The sequence below is a fragment of the Pan paniscus genome, chromosome 8 (genome assembly GCF_029289425.2).
Source record: "Pan paniscus chromosome 8, NHGRI_mPanPan1-v2.0_pri, whole genome shotgun sequence".
Lineage (NCBI taxonomy): Eukaryota > Metazoa > Chordata > Mammalia > Primates > Hominidae > Pan > Pan paniscus.
In genome coordinates, this window is record NC_073257.2 from 129,227,795 (window position 1) to 129,246,007 (window position 18,213).

General features: G+C 40.4%; 1 protein-coding gene across 2 annotated transcripts in view; it reads right to left on the minus strand.

Annotated features, from left to right (window-relative positions):
• PDZD8 (PDZ domain containing 8) overlaps positions 1-17,986 on the minus strand; it is a 92,670-nt gene extending 74,684 nt beyond the window's left edge. Inside the window, exon 1 of one of the 2 annotated variants that reach the window (XM_003825632.6) lies at positions 16,872-17,986. In XM_003825632.6, coding sequence (XP_003825680.2) covers positions 16,872-17,743 — 872 coding nt within the window. In that variant the 5' untranslated portion in view covers positions 17,744-17,986. The remainder of the gene's footprint in view (positions 1-16,871) is intronic. The other variant, XM_008950963.4, reaches the window with a different exon arrangement.
• Between the last annotated feature and the right edge of the window lie 227 nt (positions 17,987-18,213).

Sequence of the window (18,213 nt, forward strand, 5' to 3'; positions counted from 1 at the left end):
TGTAAAACAAACCAAAAGTCTGTGATTTAAAAAGCCTACAGGGGCCAGGCGCAGTGGCTCACGCCTGTAATCCCAACATTTTGGGAGGCCGAGGTGGGCAGATCACTTGAGGTCAGGAGTTTGAGAACAGCCTGGCCAACATGGTGAAACCCTGTCTCTATTAAAAATACAAAAATTAGCTGGGCATGGTGGCACATGCCTGTAATCCCAGCTACTCGGGAGGCTGAGGCAGGAGAATCACTTGAACCTAGGAGGCAGAGGTTGCAGTGAGCCCCGATCATGCCACAGCACTCCAGTCTGGGCAACAGAGCAAGACTTCATCTCAAAAAAAAAAAAAAAAAAAAAGGCCTACACGATCAGGAAAATGTGAACACTATTTGGATACTTAATGACATTAGGTATTACTGTTAAAATTTATTTTATATCTGATAAAAATATGAGCGCTACATACTTAGTATTTACGGATAAAATACGTGGGATTTGCTTCAAAATAATCTATGGGATTAAGGAGGAAGGGGAGTTAGAGATAAACAGGATTGGCCGTGAGTTGACAACTGTTAAAGATGAGTGACAGATCATGACTGTTCATCTTACTATTCTTTTTACCTTAGAACTATGTTTGACATTTTTCATAATAAAAAGTCAAATAAAAAAGTTCCCTGTTTCTTAAACTGTACACTGGATATGATATAAAAGCATGAGTTCTGCAATCTTAGAGACCTGAGTTTCAATTTGAGTAACTCGTTTATAACCTTTTGAATCTGTATTTATTCATTTATAAGTGAAATATCACTATTATGGTTTTACTGTGGGGATTCAATGGATAATATGCATATAAAAGTATAGTATTGTCCCAGACCAAAGCAGTAGTTCACTAAATTTATTAGGGTGGTGCAAACGTAATTGCGGGTTTTGCCATGTAAAAGTAATGGCAAAACCACAATTACTTTTGCACCAACCTATAGTCATCTTTCTTTCCCCTTCATCTCCCCTTCTCTTCTTTCACGGACTATAAAATAGTCTTTTTTACTGATTGCTAACCCTTAATCCTCACTGCTGCATTCCACACCTATTTTTAATACCCACCATCCCTTATCTTTCTCTTCCCTCTGATTTTCTTCTCCTGGGTTTTCATTTATTTATTCCTCACTTTCAGCTTCTTTTTGACAAGGCAGTTTAAAGTAGTATTAAATCAATACTTGGTCTTGAATTTTGGCTCTAATACTTACTAGCCTTGACACCTTTGGCAAGTTACTTGGAACTCTGAGAGCCCCAGTTTTCTTCACCTATGAAAGAATAATAATAATAATAGCACTTATTTTATAGAGCTATGTAAGGACAAGGTAAGAAATTTCTCATAAGGCATCTGGCCCAGTGAGGTGCTCTAGAAATATTTCCTATCAAACCTTCTATTTATCTATATTAAGGATGAATTCCTACAGACATGTCAGGTAGCAAACTTCTTCCCTTCCACAAGGAACCGCTTCAGGACTCAGCATTCACCATGTATGATGGTCCCAGTTCATGGCTGTTTTTCTTCCTTGGGCTTCAGATTCCATGTGGTGATGATTTCAGTCCCATGCTAGTTGATTTTTTTTTTTTTAATTGTGTCCTTTGTGACGATATCATTTGTTAAGTGCAAGAGAACAAATTAACAATAGTCAGGGCCAGGCGTGGTGGCTGATGCCTGTAATCCCAGCACCTTGGGAGGCCGAGGTAGGTGGATGGATTGAGCCCAGGAGTTCGAGACCAGCCTGGGCAACATGGCAAAACCCCATCTCTACAAAAAAATACAAAAATTAGCTGGGCATGGTGGAGCATGCCTGTAGTCCCAGCTACTGGGGAGGCTGGGATGGGAGGATCACTTGAGCCCAGGCAGTTGAGGTTACACTGAGCCATGAGTGTGCCACTACACTCCAGCCTGGGTGACAGAGCGAGACCCTGTTTCAAAAACAACAACAGGCTAGGTGCGGTGGCTCATGCCTGTAATCCCAGCACTTTGGGAGGCCGAGGCGGGCGATCACTTGAGGTCAGGAGTTTGAGACCAGCCTGGCCAACATGGTAAAATCCCGTCTCTACTAAAAATACAAAACATCAGCTGGGCATGGTGGTGCGCGCCTATAGTCCCAACTGCTCGAGAGGCTGAGGTGGGAGAATTGCTTGAGCCCAGGAGGCGGAGGTTGCAGTAAGCCGAGGTCGCACCACTACACTCCAACCTGGGTGACAGAGTGAGACTCCGTCTCAATAACAAAAACAACAAACAAACAAAAAATCAGCATGCCTCCCTACCTTAGTTATCACCTTTGTATTTCTGCATCAAGTTTTATAACTAAGCTTATATTAAACTGAATATATTAAAAAACTGACTTCAGGAAACCCACAGAAAATTGTTCTATTTATGAAATTCCTTGAAGTGTACTATTCTTGGGGAAATTATTTTAATTTCTGTATTCCTACAGAGAAAGAAAGTATTCCTGAATAGTTATGAAATTAATAAGAACAAGGATAACAAATATGTTACAAAAAAAAAATTTCTCCTGCTCATCCATATACCCTCTACCTAATATAAAATGCTCACTTTTATCCAAGCTCCTATTTCTGCATAGAATGATCAAGGTCCAAAATGCCTCACAATTTTCTAAAGCAGTTTTTATATATATGCTGAACAAAAGAGTGATAATCAAGGCTGCAGGTCCCTCATAATAGAATTCAAAGAGCTGGTGACTAAAAGATGAGTCAATGTTAACTGATAGCCTATGCACCACAGAGGTAAGGTATCAAATGAGACGAGTTGCTCAGGGAACCAAAGTAATTCTCTTGACTATGTCTGGCAAATCTCATATCTTCTTATGTTCATCACAACCCACAATGTAAGGGTCCCTTACCATGGCCTATGAGCAATTAAATCAAAATTCCCAGCTTTCACATAGCTAAAAAAATGGGCAAATCCAAACTCCTATTCTTTCCTGTTCTTCTCTACCAGCCCCCCAACACACACCTTTGAATGAGAATATAAAAATGACTACTTCGAATGTTTCTAGCACTTCTGTAAATTATGCAACTCTGATATATGTCCTTGATTCTCACAACTCATAACAAGGTACAGTATAATAAACATTATTTGACAAAAGAGAAAGCTAAAGCAGCTTGTCTGTGATCACATAGTAAATGGTGCAGTCAAAACTGTAACAAATCCACTCAACCTTGTGTCTTACAATACCAAGGTGTACAAGCAATACTAGATAGCAACTGAAAATAATGTATATATTTAATATTTATTAAAGCTCACTGAGAAAGTGAGGCAACAGAGGTGGCTCCTTTACATATGGTAAAAATAAATAAACTTCAGGTCAGACTAGCAGTTCTTATACATTTTGTTCTTAGGACTCCTATAAACTTTTAAAAATTATTGAGGATCCCAAAGAGCTGCTGTTCATGTAGATTATGTCTATTAACATTTTGCATATCAGAAATTACAAATGATAAAAATTTTAAACATAAGAATATATAAAGCTCACATTCCATTAGCTGTGAGGGTGATGATGTCACCACATATTTAATTTCTGTAAAATTTCACCATATATTTGCGAGAGAACAAGGGTGAGAAAGGCAGATAACATTTTTGTATTATTATGAAAATAATTGACTTGACTTGGTAGACCTGCCAACCCCTCAGAGGTCTGGAACATCCAAATCACACTGTGAAAACCACTGAGTCAGACTGTAACGACTCTGAGTCGGGGCAATTTTTTTTTAAATTCTAAGCTGTAACCCATTACCTTACTTTAAGTATATTTTCTTACTACTAGATTTTTAAAAATACCTTGAAAGGACTGTGTTAATTTACTCCCTGTTAGCACTAACTCTCTCTGCAGTGTGTTGCTCTCTGGACAAAGATGGTGTTAAACATTTACTGAATAAATTGAATCTCTTCTGAAGTCTTGTGTACTCTGGACAAAGATGGTGTTAAACATTTACTAAATAAACTGAATCTCTTCTGAAGTCTTGTGGACTGAAAGAGAAAATGCTTTAAAGCAAAATTACCACCTCCCTACTATGGTAAAGACATGAACATTGAAGTTTATGAAACAGAAATCTGGTCTTCTTTAGCTAGTCAGGTGTTATCAAACAGACAAAAATTCCTTTCCAAATATGAAGGGACAACAAAAAATCTGAATAAGACAAATAAGGAGAAGTTAACATAGCCCTCCACGTCTATGGGTTCTGCATCCTTGGATTCAACTAACCCCAGATTTAAAAAAAAGACTGTTGCGACTGTACAGAACTTGATGTACAGATCTTTTGTTCTTATCATTATTCACTAAACAATATAGTATAAGAACTATTTATATAGCATTTACATTGTATTAGGCATTATAAGTAATCTAGAGATGATTTAAAGTATACAGGTGGATATGCTTAGGTTATACGCAAATACTATGCCATTTTATATCAGGGACTTGAGCATCTGTGGATTTTGGTATCCTGGTGGAATGGGGAGGGTCCTGGGACCAATCCCCCTTGGATACTGAGGGATGATTATGTTTTAAGGTTATAACTGTCCAGCTTTCTCCTAATTTTTCCCTATCCAAATAAAAGTAAAACATCTTCTAAAGTACATAAATGATTTTAATACTATCTGTATCTCTGCATCTGTTAGTTTATAAGTACCTAACTCAAGTTAGAACTTATTAAAGGAAAATATTTATTGGATAAAGTTTGTATATCCTTATTTGAGAGAAATCCCTACATTAAACCTATGCCAGGATAAGATGCAGCCTGCAGAAATAACAGCAAAGTGAATAAATAATGCCATCTTACATTTACATAATTCTTTTCTCTAAGAACTTTTAAAACTTTAGATTTTTCATTTCATTTAGTCTCAAAATAACAAGTTGCATGACTTGTCCAAGGATATACTAAACCAACAAATCAGTAGTAATTCCAGAAATAAAACAGGAATTCCTCATCTTCTAATCCTACTCTTTCAGGGCAAGAGGCCAAGTTACTTTCAAGAGAAATCATAAGAGCACAGATATCCTCTAGACTCTAAGAATAATTACTAAGAGTCTGGTTCAATAAATGCTTGTTGAGTGGCATGATTCTCAGAATTATTGAGTCCAAATCCTAACTCTGTAGTATTAAAAAGTTCAAATATTTTGAGTAAGCAACTTACTCAAATATTTTAAGTAGATAATTTACTCACTTTAAGTAAGCAATTTACCTAAAATGGGCTATAATTTAGATACACTGTATTCACTGACTTTATTTTACAGACTGTCAAGAATTTTCTCTTTACATTTCATTAATCTCAAAATATCTGAAGTAAATTCAGTTTGTACTACCTACCACTCCAGCATTAGTAAACAAAAGGACACATATTTTACTACAAATATTTAGTTAAATTCTTCCCATGGCAAGAGTTTGCCATTCTGGTCCCGATTAAAATCCAAAGAATTAAACATTAAGAACTAACAAGATTTCCAAACACTGAAATACATCAGATATCACCTGTCCTAAATTTTACAGAAAATAATATTATACTTAGTAATGGTGAGAACAAAATAAGATTTTCAGTGCATTATAAAAATAATTACCATACAAATGAAATTTGCTATAACAGAATGGCTTTTATTTCAGCCACAGCAGGTTTCAGAGAACAAAAAGCTTTGAATTATTTATTTGCATGACCAAATGACTAAGGTAGTAAAACCGTATAGTCAGCAACCACATCCTTAGTAATAAGTGTTAGTATAATCCCGTATGTATGAAAGACTATTGTGTAAAAAGGACAAAAAATTAGCATACAACACAAACACCAGATGCACTATTCAGAAGATATTGATGTCTCCGTGAAAGTTGTATCTGAGAACAGAACATAGTCATTTTTCAAAATAGAGATTCTTGTAGCCAGCTACTAAATAGAAATTGTATCTCCCCATCACTACTACTTAAGATTTCACAGCAAAAAACAATAGTTACTTATAACTGTAGATTATACAGGTAGGATATTATAGAGTTCATCCTAGGAAAAACACCATTTCTAAAAAGTAGTTAGGTTGCAAGTTTCTGTTTAACTGGTACGTTATCAATGACCCAAGTATACATAATAGGTACTTAATACAAAAGAATAAACCCAATGAGGATATTTTTACTATGCTATTCAAGCATTTTTGTTTTTAAGTACATACCAACAAGAACTATTAATGCTGGGAAGTGAAAAATTTTCTAGCTTTTCTATCAAAGTTATGCAAATCAAAGCCCAGACATTCAGTACCCCACTCACCATATCATCAGCTCCATTCTCCCTACAATACATGAAGAATTCACAGGCATAAATACTCCATGTGCTGATTACAGAATAAAGAGAAATGTGTTCTAAAGCATTGTGATTTCATGAAAATTGGCAATTATATACCAGACTAGTAAAAGCAAGTTTGTTATTCTATATCAATCCAAGAAAAGTATAATCTACAGTTTATCAATATTGACCTTTCTAAAAATGTGAAATTAAAAATCAAGTCTTCTGGAGTGTCAGAGAAGGTTGCAAACACATATGTGTTTAGTATTTTGTTTGTGTGTGGGAATGAGAGAAGGATACTGTGCCAGTATGGTGCCTGGACAGACCTTGAATTCAACATGGTTAACTGCTGGAGACCACAATCAACATAATTTATGGGAGTGTGTGTGTGTGTGAGAGTGTGTGTGTGTCTGTGTGTCTGTCTGTCTAAAAAGAAGCCACTCTCCTTCAATACTGATTTCACAATAGTATTGGGTTACATGTCATCAGCCTGTGTTTATAATGACAACGTTTAACCATAAAAAATGTTAAAATATGTTCCATAAATTATGTTTAAGAAACCAAAATCACAGCACTCAGATACATGTTTCAGTTCACTTTGTGAAAATTCATCACTGTACATTTAGGAGTGGGACAGTTTCTATAAGCACACAGACAGACACACACACACACACACACACACGCATATTTCCGTAAGAAGTCTGAGCAAAAAAAAATTCCAGCATTTCAAGGGCTAACCCACTTTTTTTTTTTTAACATAATATGTTGAAAGGTGATATTTAAGGGGGACCTAAAAAATGTTGGAGTGAGCTCTTTGGCTATCTGTGGGAAAAACACTCCAGAAGAAGGAATAGCAAAGGCCCTGTGGTGGGAGCATACCTGAGAACAGCAAAGAGGCATGAACAGATTAAGTGAGAAGTAGTGACGAAAGATAAGGTCAGAGGCAGAGAGAATGGCTGAGAGAAGACAAAAGCAGTAAATGAGATGGATTTATACATATTATCTGAAGGGACATCCATGTTACACTTCACAAAATAATTTGCAGGGTCACATTCATATTATACTCTCATTTTACTAAGGGCAGAAGGAAGGAGGGAGTGAAAGTGGGGGCAGGAGGGAGGGAGAGGGAAGAAGGTAAGAAGAGGAAGAGAGAGAGGCACCTCCTCAATATATATAAGAGGCTTGTATATGTATGCTTGAGCATACAGTTAGGTTTAGACCTCAAACTTAACATGGGTATATCAGGGGATGAAATCAAAATGGAGAGGAGATTTTTAACTTCTTTATGCTCCTCAATACTATACAAATATATGCCAAAAAAAAAAAATGGCCAAAAATAACCAACAAAATCTACCATCTACACAGAGATACAGGTAGAAGGATGTTTATGGTGCCATTATTTACATTAGTGAGAAACTGAAAAATTAACAAGGAATTGGTTAACTTATGGTACTAATGGTCAATGTAATTATAAGCATCTGTTAGAACAAATGAAGTAGGTATACATAGAAAACCCAAGGTACAGTAAGTTTTTTAAAAAAAGATGCTAACAATGAAGTATTGAGTATGATCCTGCCTTTATAAATTAATAACAAATTATAATACATTTAGAAAAATATGGAAGAATAGTCCCCGAATTTAACAATAGTTTTAAGAAAAGATATTACAGAAGATTTTCACTTTGATACTACATATTTTCTAACAGCTTGAATTTTTAAAGTGAGTTTGTCGCTCATTTGAAAGGGAAAAGAATATAATGTGTCACCTAGAAAATATCTGATATATATCTAGTAAAATTAGTACTGCTCATCTAAAGGTAAATAATTAACGTGCATATCACATTTTTCCCTAGTACAAATACAGGAAGTGTACAGTTTTATGCCAGTCTTAGCAATTTGGCAAGAGAGATTTTGAAACTACTCTGTAAAACACCTGCTAATGACCAGGTAGTTGGCTTTAAAACTTTCCAATTAAGTGTGATGTGCTCTGATGCCATGCCAAAAAAGTGTCAGTACGTCCTATGACTCTGAGGTAAGAACAAAGTCATTTAATAATACTTGTTTCCTGGTGACACTGTTCTGAGAAAACAGAGAATATCATGGGAAGAAATGTTGAGTCAGTATTTAACTTTTAAACAAGGTATTTAGTAATAAGAACTCTAACTTGAAATTTCATATATTCTTACTGAACTATTGATCTAGAGTCCCTCAGCCTGCTATATGAAATCTTAAGAGGAAAAAAAAAGAAAGAATCAAAAAGACATACACTTCATAGGATAGAGGGATTACCCCCTCCTCCAGCATTTTTAGAAACGCCTGAGCCATATGAATCCTATATACATTTTAAGAAGGTAAGCAAAATAATGAAGTGGTTAATATTGATTTCAGCATGTTAGTTTTAGTTATGTTTACAGTAACAAAGTTGTATACTTCTGTTTGTGTTTATTTTTCAACCTAAAGTCTAAGGACCCTAAAAAAGCTTCAAGGGAACTATGAACTTAAATGAAATATTTTTATGCAGAAAATTTGTTTTCTGCAGAAATTTTCTGCAGGTTTCCAAAGGACAGGACCCTCAAAGACTTAAAAGTACTTTCAATGTACACATATATAGCTTCTTTTTTGGTAAACATTGTAACTGTTGAGGGGGGTGTATTTTTAGGGTTTTTTTTTAAAGTTTAGAGCAGGGATCAGTGAATCTTTTCTGTAAAAGGCCAGATAGTATTTGTGGGTACATAAGGTCTGTCACTACCACCACCACTACCACCACCACCACTGTCACCACCATTACCACCACCACCACCACCACCACCACCACCAGTACTTCTTTTAACAACGTCAAATATAAAGTTTAAGAATGTAAAAACCATTCTTAATGCAGGGGCCTAACAGCAGCTAGTTTGCAGACCCCTGATTTAGAGTAACAGTTGGTTTATCGCTGAAGAAATAATAGAGCATGAGCTCTGGAAGTCCAGGACCTTTTACATTTAGGACTTTATATCACATCTCATATTTCCACATCTGTAAAACTGAGATACCAACCTCTCCCACATAGGAGTTTTAACTATTGAGATTGCAACTGCATGGAAATGCCCACACAGTGCCTAATGAATACTTAGCAAACAGTGTTTTATTAGCCCCACCCTGCTCATATGATAGATTGTTAGTAATACTTGTAAGTCAACATTTAGTGTTTGATCAGGCATGCTCCTTCAATACAATCTACTTTATAATGATCTGCTTTGGCTATTTCCAGGAAGAAACTGTGGCTTTTTGGGATAGCCAATATACCTGTACATTACTGATTTGAATTTATAGCCTCCCGGCAAGGTGTGAATCACACCTGTAATCCCAGCATTTTGGGAGGCTGAGGCAGGGGGATCACTAGAATCCAGGAGTTGGAGACCAGCCTGGCCAACATGGTGAAACCCTGTCTGTACTAAATATATGAAAATTAGCCGGGTGTGGTGGCATACGCCTACAATCTTAGCTACTTGGGAGGCTGAGGCAGGAGAACTGCTTGAACCCGGAAGGTGGAGGTTGCAGTGAGCCAATATAGCGCCACTGCACTCCAGCCTGGGCAAGAGTGAGACTCCGTCTCAAAACAAACAAACAAACAAACAAACAAACAAACAAAAATTATAGCCTCTTCAAAATGACTATTCTCCCCTCAATGAATAAATCAAATTTCTAGAGCAAAGATGTAATGTATCAATACATTATTCTCCATCTAAAGTGTTTTAAAAGCTGAAATTAAAATAACTCAAAGCAGCTGGAGGAAATCCAATGTGCAAGAAGTAAAATCAGCACTAAACTGGGTATTTAGGTGGAGTACACTTAGGTGTGCTAAGAAAGCTAATGCGGTGGCTCATGCCTGTAATCCCACCACTTTGGAAGGCCGAGGCAGACAGAGCGCCTGAAGTCAGAAGTTCAAGACCAGCCTGCCCAACATGGCAAAACCCCATCTCTACTAAAAATAAAAAAATTAGCTGGGCATTGTGGCACACGCCTGTGGGAGGCTGAGGCAGGAGAACTGCTTGAACCTGGGAGGCGGAGGTTGCAGTGAGCCGAGATCATGCACCTGCACTCCAGCCTGGGCAACGAGAGAGGAAAAAAAAAAGCTAAGGTCACAATGCATTACTTACGGTACCACAGTAATCAGGTGTTTGCCTTAGCAGAGCAGAGATATTGATCTCTCCTGTTCCAGTTTCTCACAAAACTGAAGGGCTTAAATATTTCCAATGCCACTAAAATAAGCTTTATGTGTTCTTTGTTTTCCCTAGAAAGACTAACCCTATAAGAGCATGAACTAGTTTATAACCATTTTTATCACTTTTACTATACCCACCACAACACTAGGTAGTATGCACTAAGCACTTACTGAAGATAAATGACTATTTTTTAAATGACATAATTATTCATCTCTAAGACAATGATCTGGCAATTCAACTTATACAGAGATATGACAAGAGATATAGAGATATGAGCAACAGTACAAGAAAAAGCACAACATGTTAAAAATTAGCTATTACAAGATTATTCCAGCATAGCTAGAGTAATGCACAATGCCATTGTCTATTCTCCCCAAATATTAAAGGTTAGATTTCCTATCAACATTAGTAAGTAAAACTGTCACTATTATAACCATCAAGGAATTTTAGTAGCTATTTTAAAATATTTTCCAATGTAATAGAAAAGAAAAAAGTATGAAAAAGTAAATAAATACAACATATTACACTTGACTTTACAAATGATTTTGTCAGTTTTCTGTGAATTTACTTTGAAAGATTTTGAGATACGGATCACTCAATTCATTAAATTCAAATATACTGTCAATAAGTTGATGCCCCCCTTTTTGGAGATCAGTGAAGTAAATGCTTACATAGTTATTAATGACCCATTCCACTAAAGCAAACTATCCACCAAACTCGAACAAAAAGGAGACACTATCTACTTACCATCACTACATGGTAGAAAAATGGATTGCATTTCAAGGCATTTTTTTTTTCTGGCAGAGTGACTTTTTAAAATTCAACATTATATTGACAATGTTTTTTTTTTTTTTTTTTTTTTTTTTGAGACAGTCTCACTCTGTTGCCCAGACTGGAATACAGTGGCGCGATCTTGGCTCACTGCAACCTCCGCCTCCTGGGTTCAAGCAATTCTCATGCCTCAGCATCCCCAGCAGCTGGGACTGCAGGTGCGTGCCATTTTTAGTAGAAGTGGGGTTTCACCATGTTGGCCAGGCTGGTCTCGAACTCCTGACCTCAAGTGATCCACCCACCTTGGCCTCCCAAAGTGCTGAGATTACAGGCATGAGCCACCACGCCAGGCCTGACAATGTCTTTTATTTATTTATTTATTTATTTTTACTTTTTGAGATAGAGTCTTGCTCTGTTGCCCAGGCTGGAGTGCAGTGGTATGATCTCGGCTCGCAGCAATCTCTGCCTCTCGGGTTCAAGCGATTCTCCTGCCTCAGCCTCCTGAGTAACTGGAATTACAGGCATGTGCCACCATGCCCAGCTAATTTTTGTATTTTTAGTAAAGATGGGGTTTCGCCATGTTGGCCAGGCTGGTCTCGAACTCCTGACCTCAAGTGATCCGCCTGCCTTGCCCTCCCAAAGTGCTGGGATTACAGGAGTGAGCCACCGCACCTGGCCAACAATGTCTTTTAAAAAATAAAATTGCTCTATGACAGTCCCTTCAAAAATGTAATTAAAAGAAGGATAAAAATGATCACCCTCCCTCTCCACTCCAGCTATTAAGTCTTCTCATTTTCACTAATCAGCAACAGTAATGCTCCCTATTTACTCCTCCAGTAAGGGTCTCAAATTCATATAACTCCAAGCCAGGCAAGTACCATCAATTAAGCACAGCAAATAAGGGGGGACTATAAACTCCACCTAGGAGCTTACACACCGAGTTTCAACCCCAAAGCTGCTACTACAGTCCATCTCTACATCCTGTTGTTGCTCTGAGAAATGCAGCACTGGCGCTACAAGATATTCCAATTTTTCCTAACAGAAGCCACAAATCCAAAACACACAGAATTTTCCATTTTTTAAACAGTGCAGGCCAAATAAAAAGTACCTGCAAACTGAATCTGCTTGTCTATATACAATAATACTCCAGGAATACAAGCATCCGTAAGAATCTCAAATATTTGACTCCTAAACCCTAAACAGAGCTCCCCACCCAGACACTATTACTCAGACTCCATGTTTAAGATGAATTATCCACGTAGTAAAAGAACATTAGTGGTAATCTTTCTCCCTTGAGGATGGATTCTGAGGTTCATTTAAAAAAATATATTGCTATTATAATATACTATTTTAATTAAAAAATCAAACCAATTAACATTGAGGTGGATGAATGAAATTCCTAACTTGAATAAATCTGTAAACATATTGTCTACATATTATAATTCATTTTGTAAAATAAAATGTTTTACAAACATTGTAAGTTTGTTAACTTGGGTAAAATGAAATGTCAGTCAGCTGGGTCCTTAGAAAGCAACCACTTGAGCAACTTAGCATCTCTAGGTGAAACATCAGGAACTGGCAGTCCAGAGAGGCTGATTCACTTTAGCAACACGAAAAAGGCAAAATAAATGAAGGGGGAAAGAAGTAATAACAACGTTAACTGGCAAGATATTTCTGTTATGTAATGATTACAAATGCCAAAGGATCGTAAGACTCCATACAATTCTCTTTACTGCTTTAGCTCTACTAAGAAGATTAGATAGCTAAAAAAGAATAAACTAGGCCGGGCACAGCGGCTCACACATGTAACCCCAGCACTTTGGGAGGCCGAGGTAGGTAGACTGCCTGAAGTCAGGAGTTCGAAACCAGCCTGGCCAACATGGTGAAACCTGTCTCTTCTATTTGGAAACACAATTCTGCTCAATTAAAAAAGAAATGCCATGTGGGACAGTACCCAAAGATTTAGCCTCATGATTTACTTTTAAAAGGATCCTCTAAAATGACCAATTTAAGAAAAAAAAATCAGCTTTATAGTCATACTCTTCTCAAGAGTTCTAGGTTAGTCTGGAAAGATATCCCACATATTTATTATATCGACGGCATGCTTTTAAAAAATAAATCACTTAAGAACAACATAGTTTTTTTTGTGTGTGTATGTGTATGTGTGTGTGTGTGTGTGTGTGTGTGTGTGTGTGTGTATGTGTTTAAAGGTGGCCTGGCCTTATCAGAGCTGCGTTTCGACACTTGAAAGCTGTGTGACTTTAACCAAGTTATTTAACTACTCTGAGCTCCATTTCCTCATCTGTAAAAAAAGATGAACACTAGCTAGTTTAATTTTCCCTGTGAGAAGTATGCTATATCTTAGATGTATTGTAATTCATTCTTATCTGAAACTTGAATCAGTCCCACATCATCACCAGTTTGTTTATTTATTTATTTACTTATTTATTTTGGAGACGGAGTCTCACCCTGTCGCCCAGGCTGGAGTGCAGTGGTGCGATATCGGCTGGCTGCAACCTCTGCCTCCCAGGTACAAGCCATTTTCCTGCCTCAGCCTCCAGAGTAGCTGGGATTACAGGCGCCTGCCAACACGCCCAGCTAATTTTTGCATTTTTACTAGAGACAGGGTTTCATCAGGTTGGCCAGGCTGGTCTCACACTCCTGACCTTAAGTAATCCGCCTGTCTCAGCCTTACAAAGTGCTGGGATCACAGGCGTGAACCACTGCACCTGGCCCATCACCAGTTTAAAACACTGGACAGAACAGCTACACAGACAAGAAGTCATCACTTGCTGAGGCAGCCCTTTTCATCGTCATACTTGCTATTTTCTTCTACTAAGCTAAAACCGGCTTCCTGGCTACTTCAACCCCATCAATCCCATTCTAGTTTAAATCTTACAAAGCGCTGGGCAAGGTGGCTCACACCTGTAATCCCAGCACTTTGGGAGGCTGAGGTGGGAGGATCACTTGAATGAACCCAGGAGTTCCAGACTAGCCTGGGCAACAAAGCAAGACCTATCTCTACAAAAAAAATTTTTTTTTTAATTAGCCAGGAGTGGTGGCACACACCTGTGGTCCTAACTACTTGGAAGGTTGAGATGGGAGGATTGCTTGAGCCCAGGAGGTCGAAGCTGCCGTGAGCCATGATCCTGACACTGTACTCCAGCTCTGGGCAACCGAACAAAATCCTGTCTCAACAAACAAACAAAAAACACAAAAAAATTACTAAGTATAGCTAATTCAATTCTCACTAGACTCTAAGCTTCCTGAGGGCTGAGTTCAAGTATTGTTCAGTACTGAAATCCCAGCATCTACAAGGATAAGCATATGGCAGGTGTACAATAAACATTTACAGATTGAGTGATATGCTCTGTGCAGCTGACTGAGCATTGAGATGCCATCCAGTATAAATAGCACAGATGTGTATACTTCTGGAAATGATCATTTAATGCTTCACATTTAGAAGTTGAAATATCATAACCAAATTCATGCTGTTTTTAAAAAAATCCCTTCAAAGTGAAAAGCAATTTTGCCATACTTTTAAATGGTTGTTATTCAATGATACAGATAATAGTTTTTCAAAGTAATAAACTTCTCAATGCCTCCATAACTTATTCATAACTTACTTCAGATTTACCTAAATTCCAAGTCTACATTAAAAAAAACTCAAAATGATATGTAATCTCACTGTCATTGGCTAGTCTACAAATTTCAAAATAATAATCTAGTCAAATTGTATTAACTGAAAGCTACCAGAAAACATCATAATTGAAGTTGTGATAGAATACCAAAATTTCTAGCAACTTTTTCTCATGACTTTTTTGGCAACACACTGCTATAAATAAACATCTCTCACTGCTTAAACACTAGAACCGAGTTATAATTTAATCACTGATATTCCAGAGCTTAAAAGTAGGTTTCATAAAGTATGTTCTACTTCACAGAACCAGAAATCGAACACAGTGAACAACCAGTTCACCACCCTCCGCAAATCTATGGAAATATTTCCATTACAAAGTAAATTTCTCCTGCCACGCAAGTTTTAAACTGTCACTCTGCGCTGTTAGCCTAAACAAAACATAATTGGTAAGGTACATCTGCCACATACAGAAGTCAATAATCCATTCCAAACCCAAAATATTTCTGAATTATCTTGCTCCTGAAAATTGACACTGGTAGAAAATTAGTGATCCAGAAATAGGCAACTTCCACTAAAAGGCAAGTAAAATTAGGTAAGTAAAATACAAGACTGACATAATTTTATAATAAAGGGCAAAATTTTAAAGGCTCAAATGTCTTAGTGAATACAAAATTAAAGGAGGACCGAAAGAGAAGTTAAAGATTCAGCTTTTTACAAAAGAAATAGCACCTTCCACTCCACCTCTAGCCCTAAAAAAGTCTTTCCCCTTCCACTCCTACAATATTAAAACAAAATTTATATACTACTCAAAACTGTATACCACAAAATTTAAGCCATCAGATGCTGGAGGGCTTAAACAAAATTAAAATCACTACCTAGCATTAAAATACAATTTGTACAGTGACTTCAGGTCCCTTGAGAGAAGAACTTACAGTCACAGAGAGTAAATGCTTGATGGGCAGAGTCTGGATCTGTGTTCTACAATCTACCCAAAATGGGCAAATGACATTAATACAAAATGTAAAGTACACTATGTACAGGCTCCCAACTCCTTTCCCATCTGCTGTGGAAAGTATTCCCGGGCCGGGCGCGGTGGTTCACTCCTGTAATCCTAACACTTTGGGAGGCCGAGGCAGGCGGATTACTTGAGGTCAGGAGTTCGAAACCAGCCTGGCCAATACGGTGAAACTCCGTCTCTACTAAAAAATACAAAAAAAAAAAAAAAATCAGCAGGGCGTGGTGCCATACGCCTGTAACCCCAGCTACTTGGGAGGCTGAGGCAGGAGAATCGCTCGAACCTGGGAGGCAGAGGTTGCAGTAAGCCGAGATCGCGCCACTGTACTCCAGCCTGGGAGACACAGCAAGACTCTGTCTCAAAAACAAAAACAAAAAAAACCCCACAAAAGTATTCCTTTGCAAGAGTTACCACCTCTGCCTTGAAAGGTGTCAAACCATCAAAGCAAAAGTGGCTTGCAATGTCAAATTAGCACAGACCTGGGCTATAAGCACACCCTTCACGCGTGTACTGTGTCCAGGAACAATTTCTCAAAGCGGCCAAGGGGATGCTGCAAAGCCAGTGACGCGGCTGCCCTCAATGCAGCAACCACATAGAGGGAGAGTTTCTCAACAGTCCCAGAAGCGACTCCTGGGGATTAGGGTAGGCTTCCCTTCCATTTCCAATATGCTGCTTATAAAAGGAGACGATTCTGCCCGCGTTGACAGCACCCTGAGTCCCCATGAACACGCGAAAAGGTTTCTAGCTCCTATCAATGCCGTTCGGAAGCAAAGCAAGTGTTCACGACTCGCCTTGATCTGGGGCCCTGTCCAGGGTGGGAAGGCCCCAGAAGCAGGCGCCAGGACAGAAATGAGCCTTTGCCCTTCCCAATCCACGCAGCGTCCCGCCCAGGCCCGGGTTCCCGGCAGCCAGGCCCCCTCCCCGACCTCCAGCTCACCTGATCTTGTAATTCGGTAGGGTGTGCTTGCGCTTGATGATCTTCTTGAGCTGGTTGACGATGATGGAGGTGAGCTGGGGCATGGGCCGCCCTTCAAACTGGGAGCGCACCTCGAAGTCGATCAGCGGGTCCTCCACGAAGGAGAAGAACCAGTGGGTGAAGGGCACGCGCGTAAAGACCAAGCGCAGCCTCCCCACCACGCGGGACAGCTTGACAAACAAGTAGGCGGACTTGCCGAAGACCAGGTCCACGTCGATGGCCAGGTGGAAGCCCCCGTTGTACTCCACCTCCGCCTCGAAGGCCAGCTCCTCGGGGCAGGCGGCGGGCAGCGCCTCCCCTTCAGGGCCGTCGGGCTCCCCGGTGGCCGAGGGCACGACTGGCCGGACGAGCCGGATGGTCTTGATGAAGGGCACCGTCTCGCCCAGGAACACGTCCCGCAGGCTCAGCCCCTCCAGCAGGCGCCCGGCCGTCTTGGTCTGCAGCAGCTCCTCGAACTCCACCTTGATCTTCTTGGTGACCCAGCGGCGGGTCAGCGCGGTGTCCCGCAACTCCCGGAACAGGAATAGGATGGTGGCGTTGAGGAAGTAGCAAGTCTCCCGCGTCGGCGGGGCGGGGGTCTCGGGGGCCGCGGTGGGGGTCGCGCCGCCCTCAGGGGCCGCTCCAGAGGGCTCCTCATCCCGGCCGCCGCCATAAAGGTACTCCCTTAGGAGCAGGCCCGGCACTGGCTTGATGTAGCGGAAGCCCTCGCCCGCGCGGGCGGCCTCGTCCGCCGGCGGCTCGGGCTGTCTGCGGTACAGCAGGAAGAACTGGGCGAGGAGCGTGAGGAAGGAACCCAGCACGGCCGACGCCAGGATCATGAGCAGCAGCCCCATCCCGCCACCGCCTCCGCCCGGGCCCCTACTCCCGCGCCCACAGCGCCGCTTTCTTCACGCCGCCGCCCCCGCTGCCTCCATCTTGAGGACATCGGGCGGCTGGGTCGGGGCGAGCGGCTCCGTGGGCCTCGTCCAGGGGCTCGGGCCGGCGCGGTGCGGCGCCCGAGCCCGCAGCGGCCCCCGCCTCCTCAGACGCTCCCGAAGGGCCGGTGTGGCGGCGGCGGCGGCGGGGCCGGGACCGGCGCCTCCGTCAGGCCTCCACTCATTGGACGAGCAGCACGTGACGTCAGAGGCGTGCTCGCTCCCGGCGGCGTCACCCAGCAGTCGGCGCCCGGGCACGCGGACGCGGGTCCTCCTTTACTTCTCTGCGGCCCTTCCAACCTCGTCCCCCCACGCCAACATTCCAATCCCCGCGGCGCGCGCCGCCACCCACGTGGCCGTCACTTCTGGAGCTGCGGTCGGGATCTGGG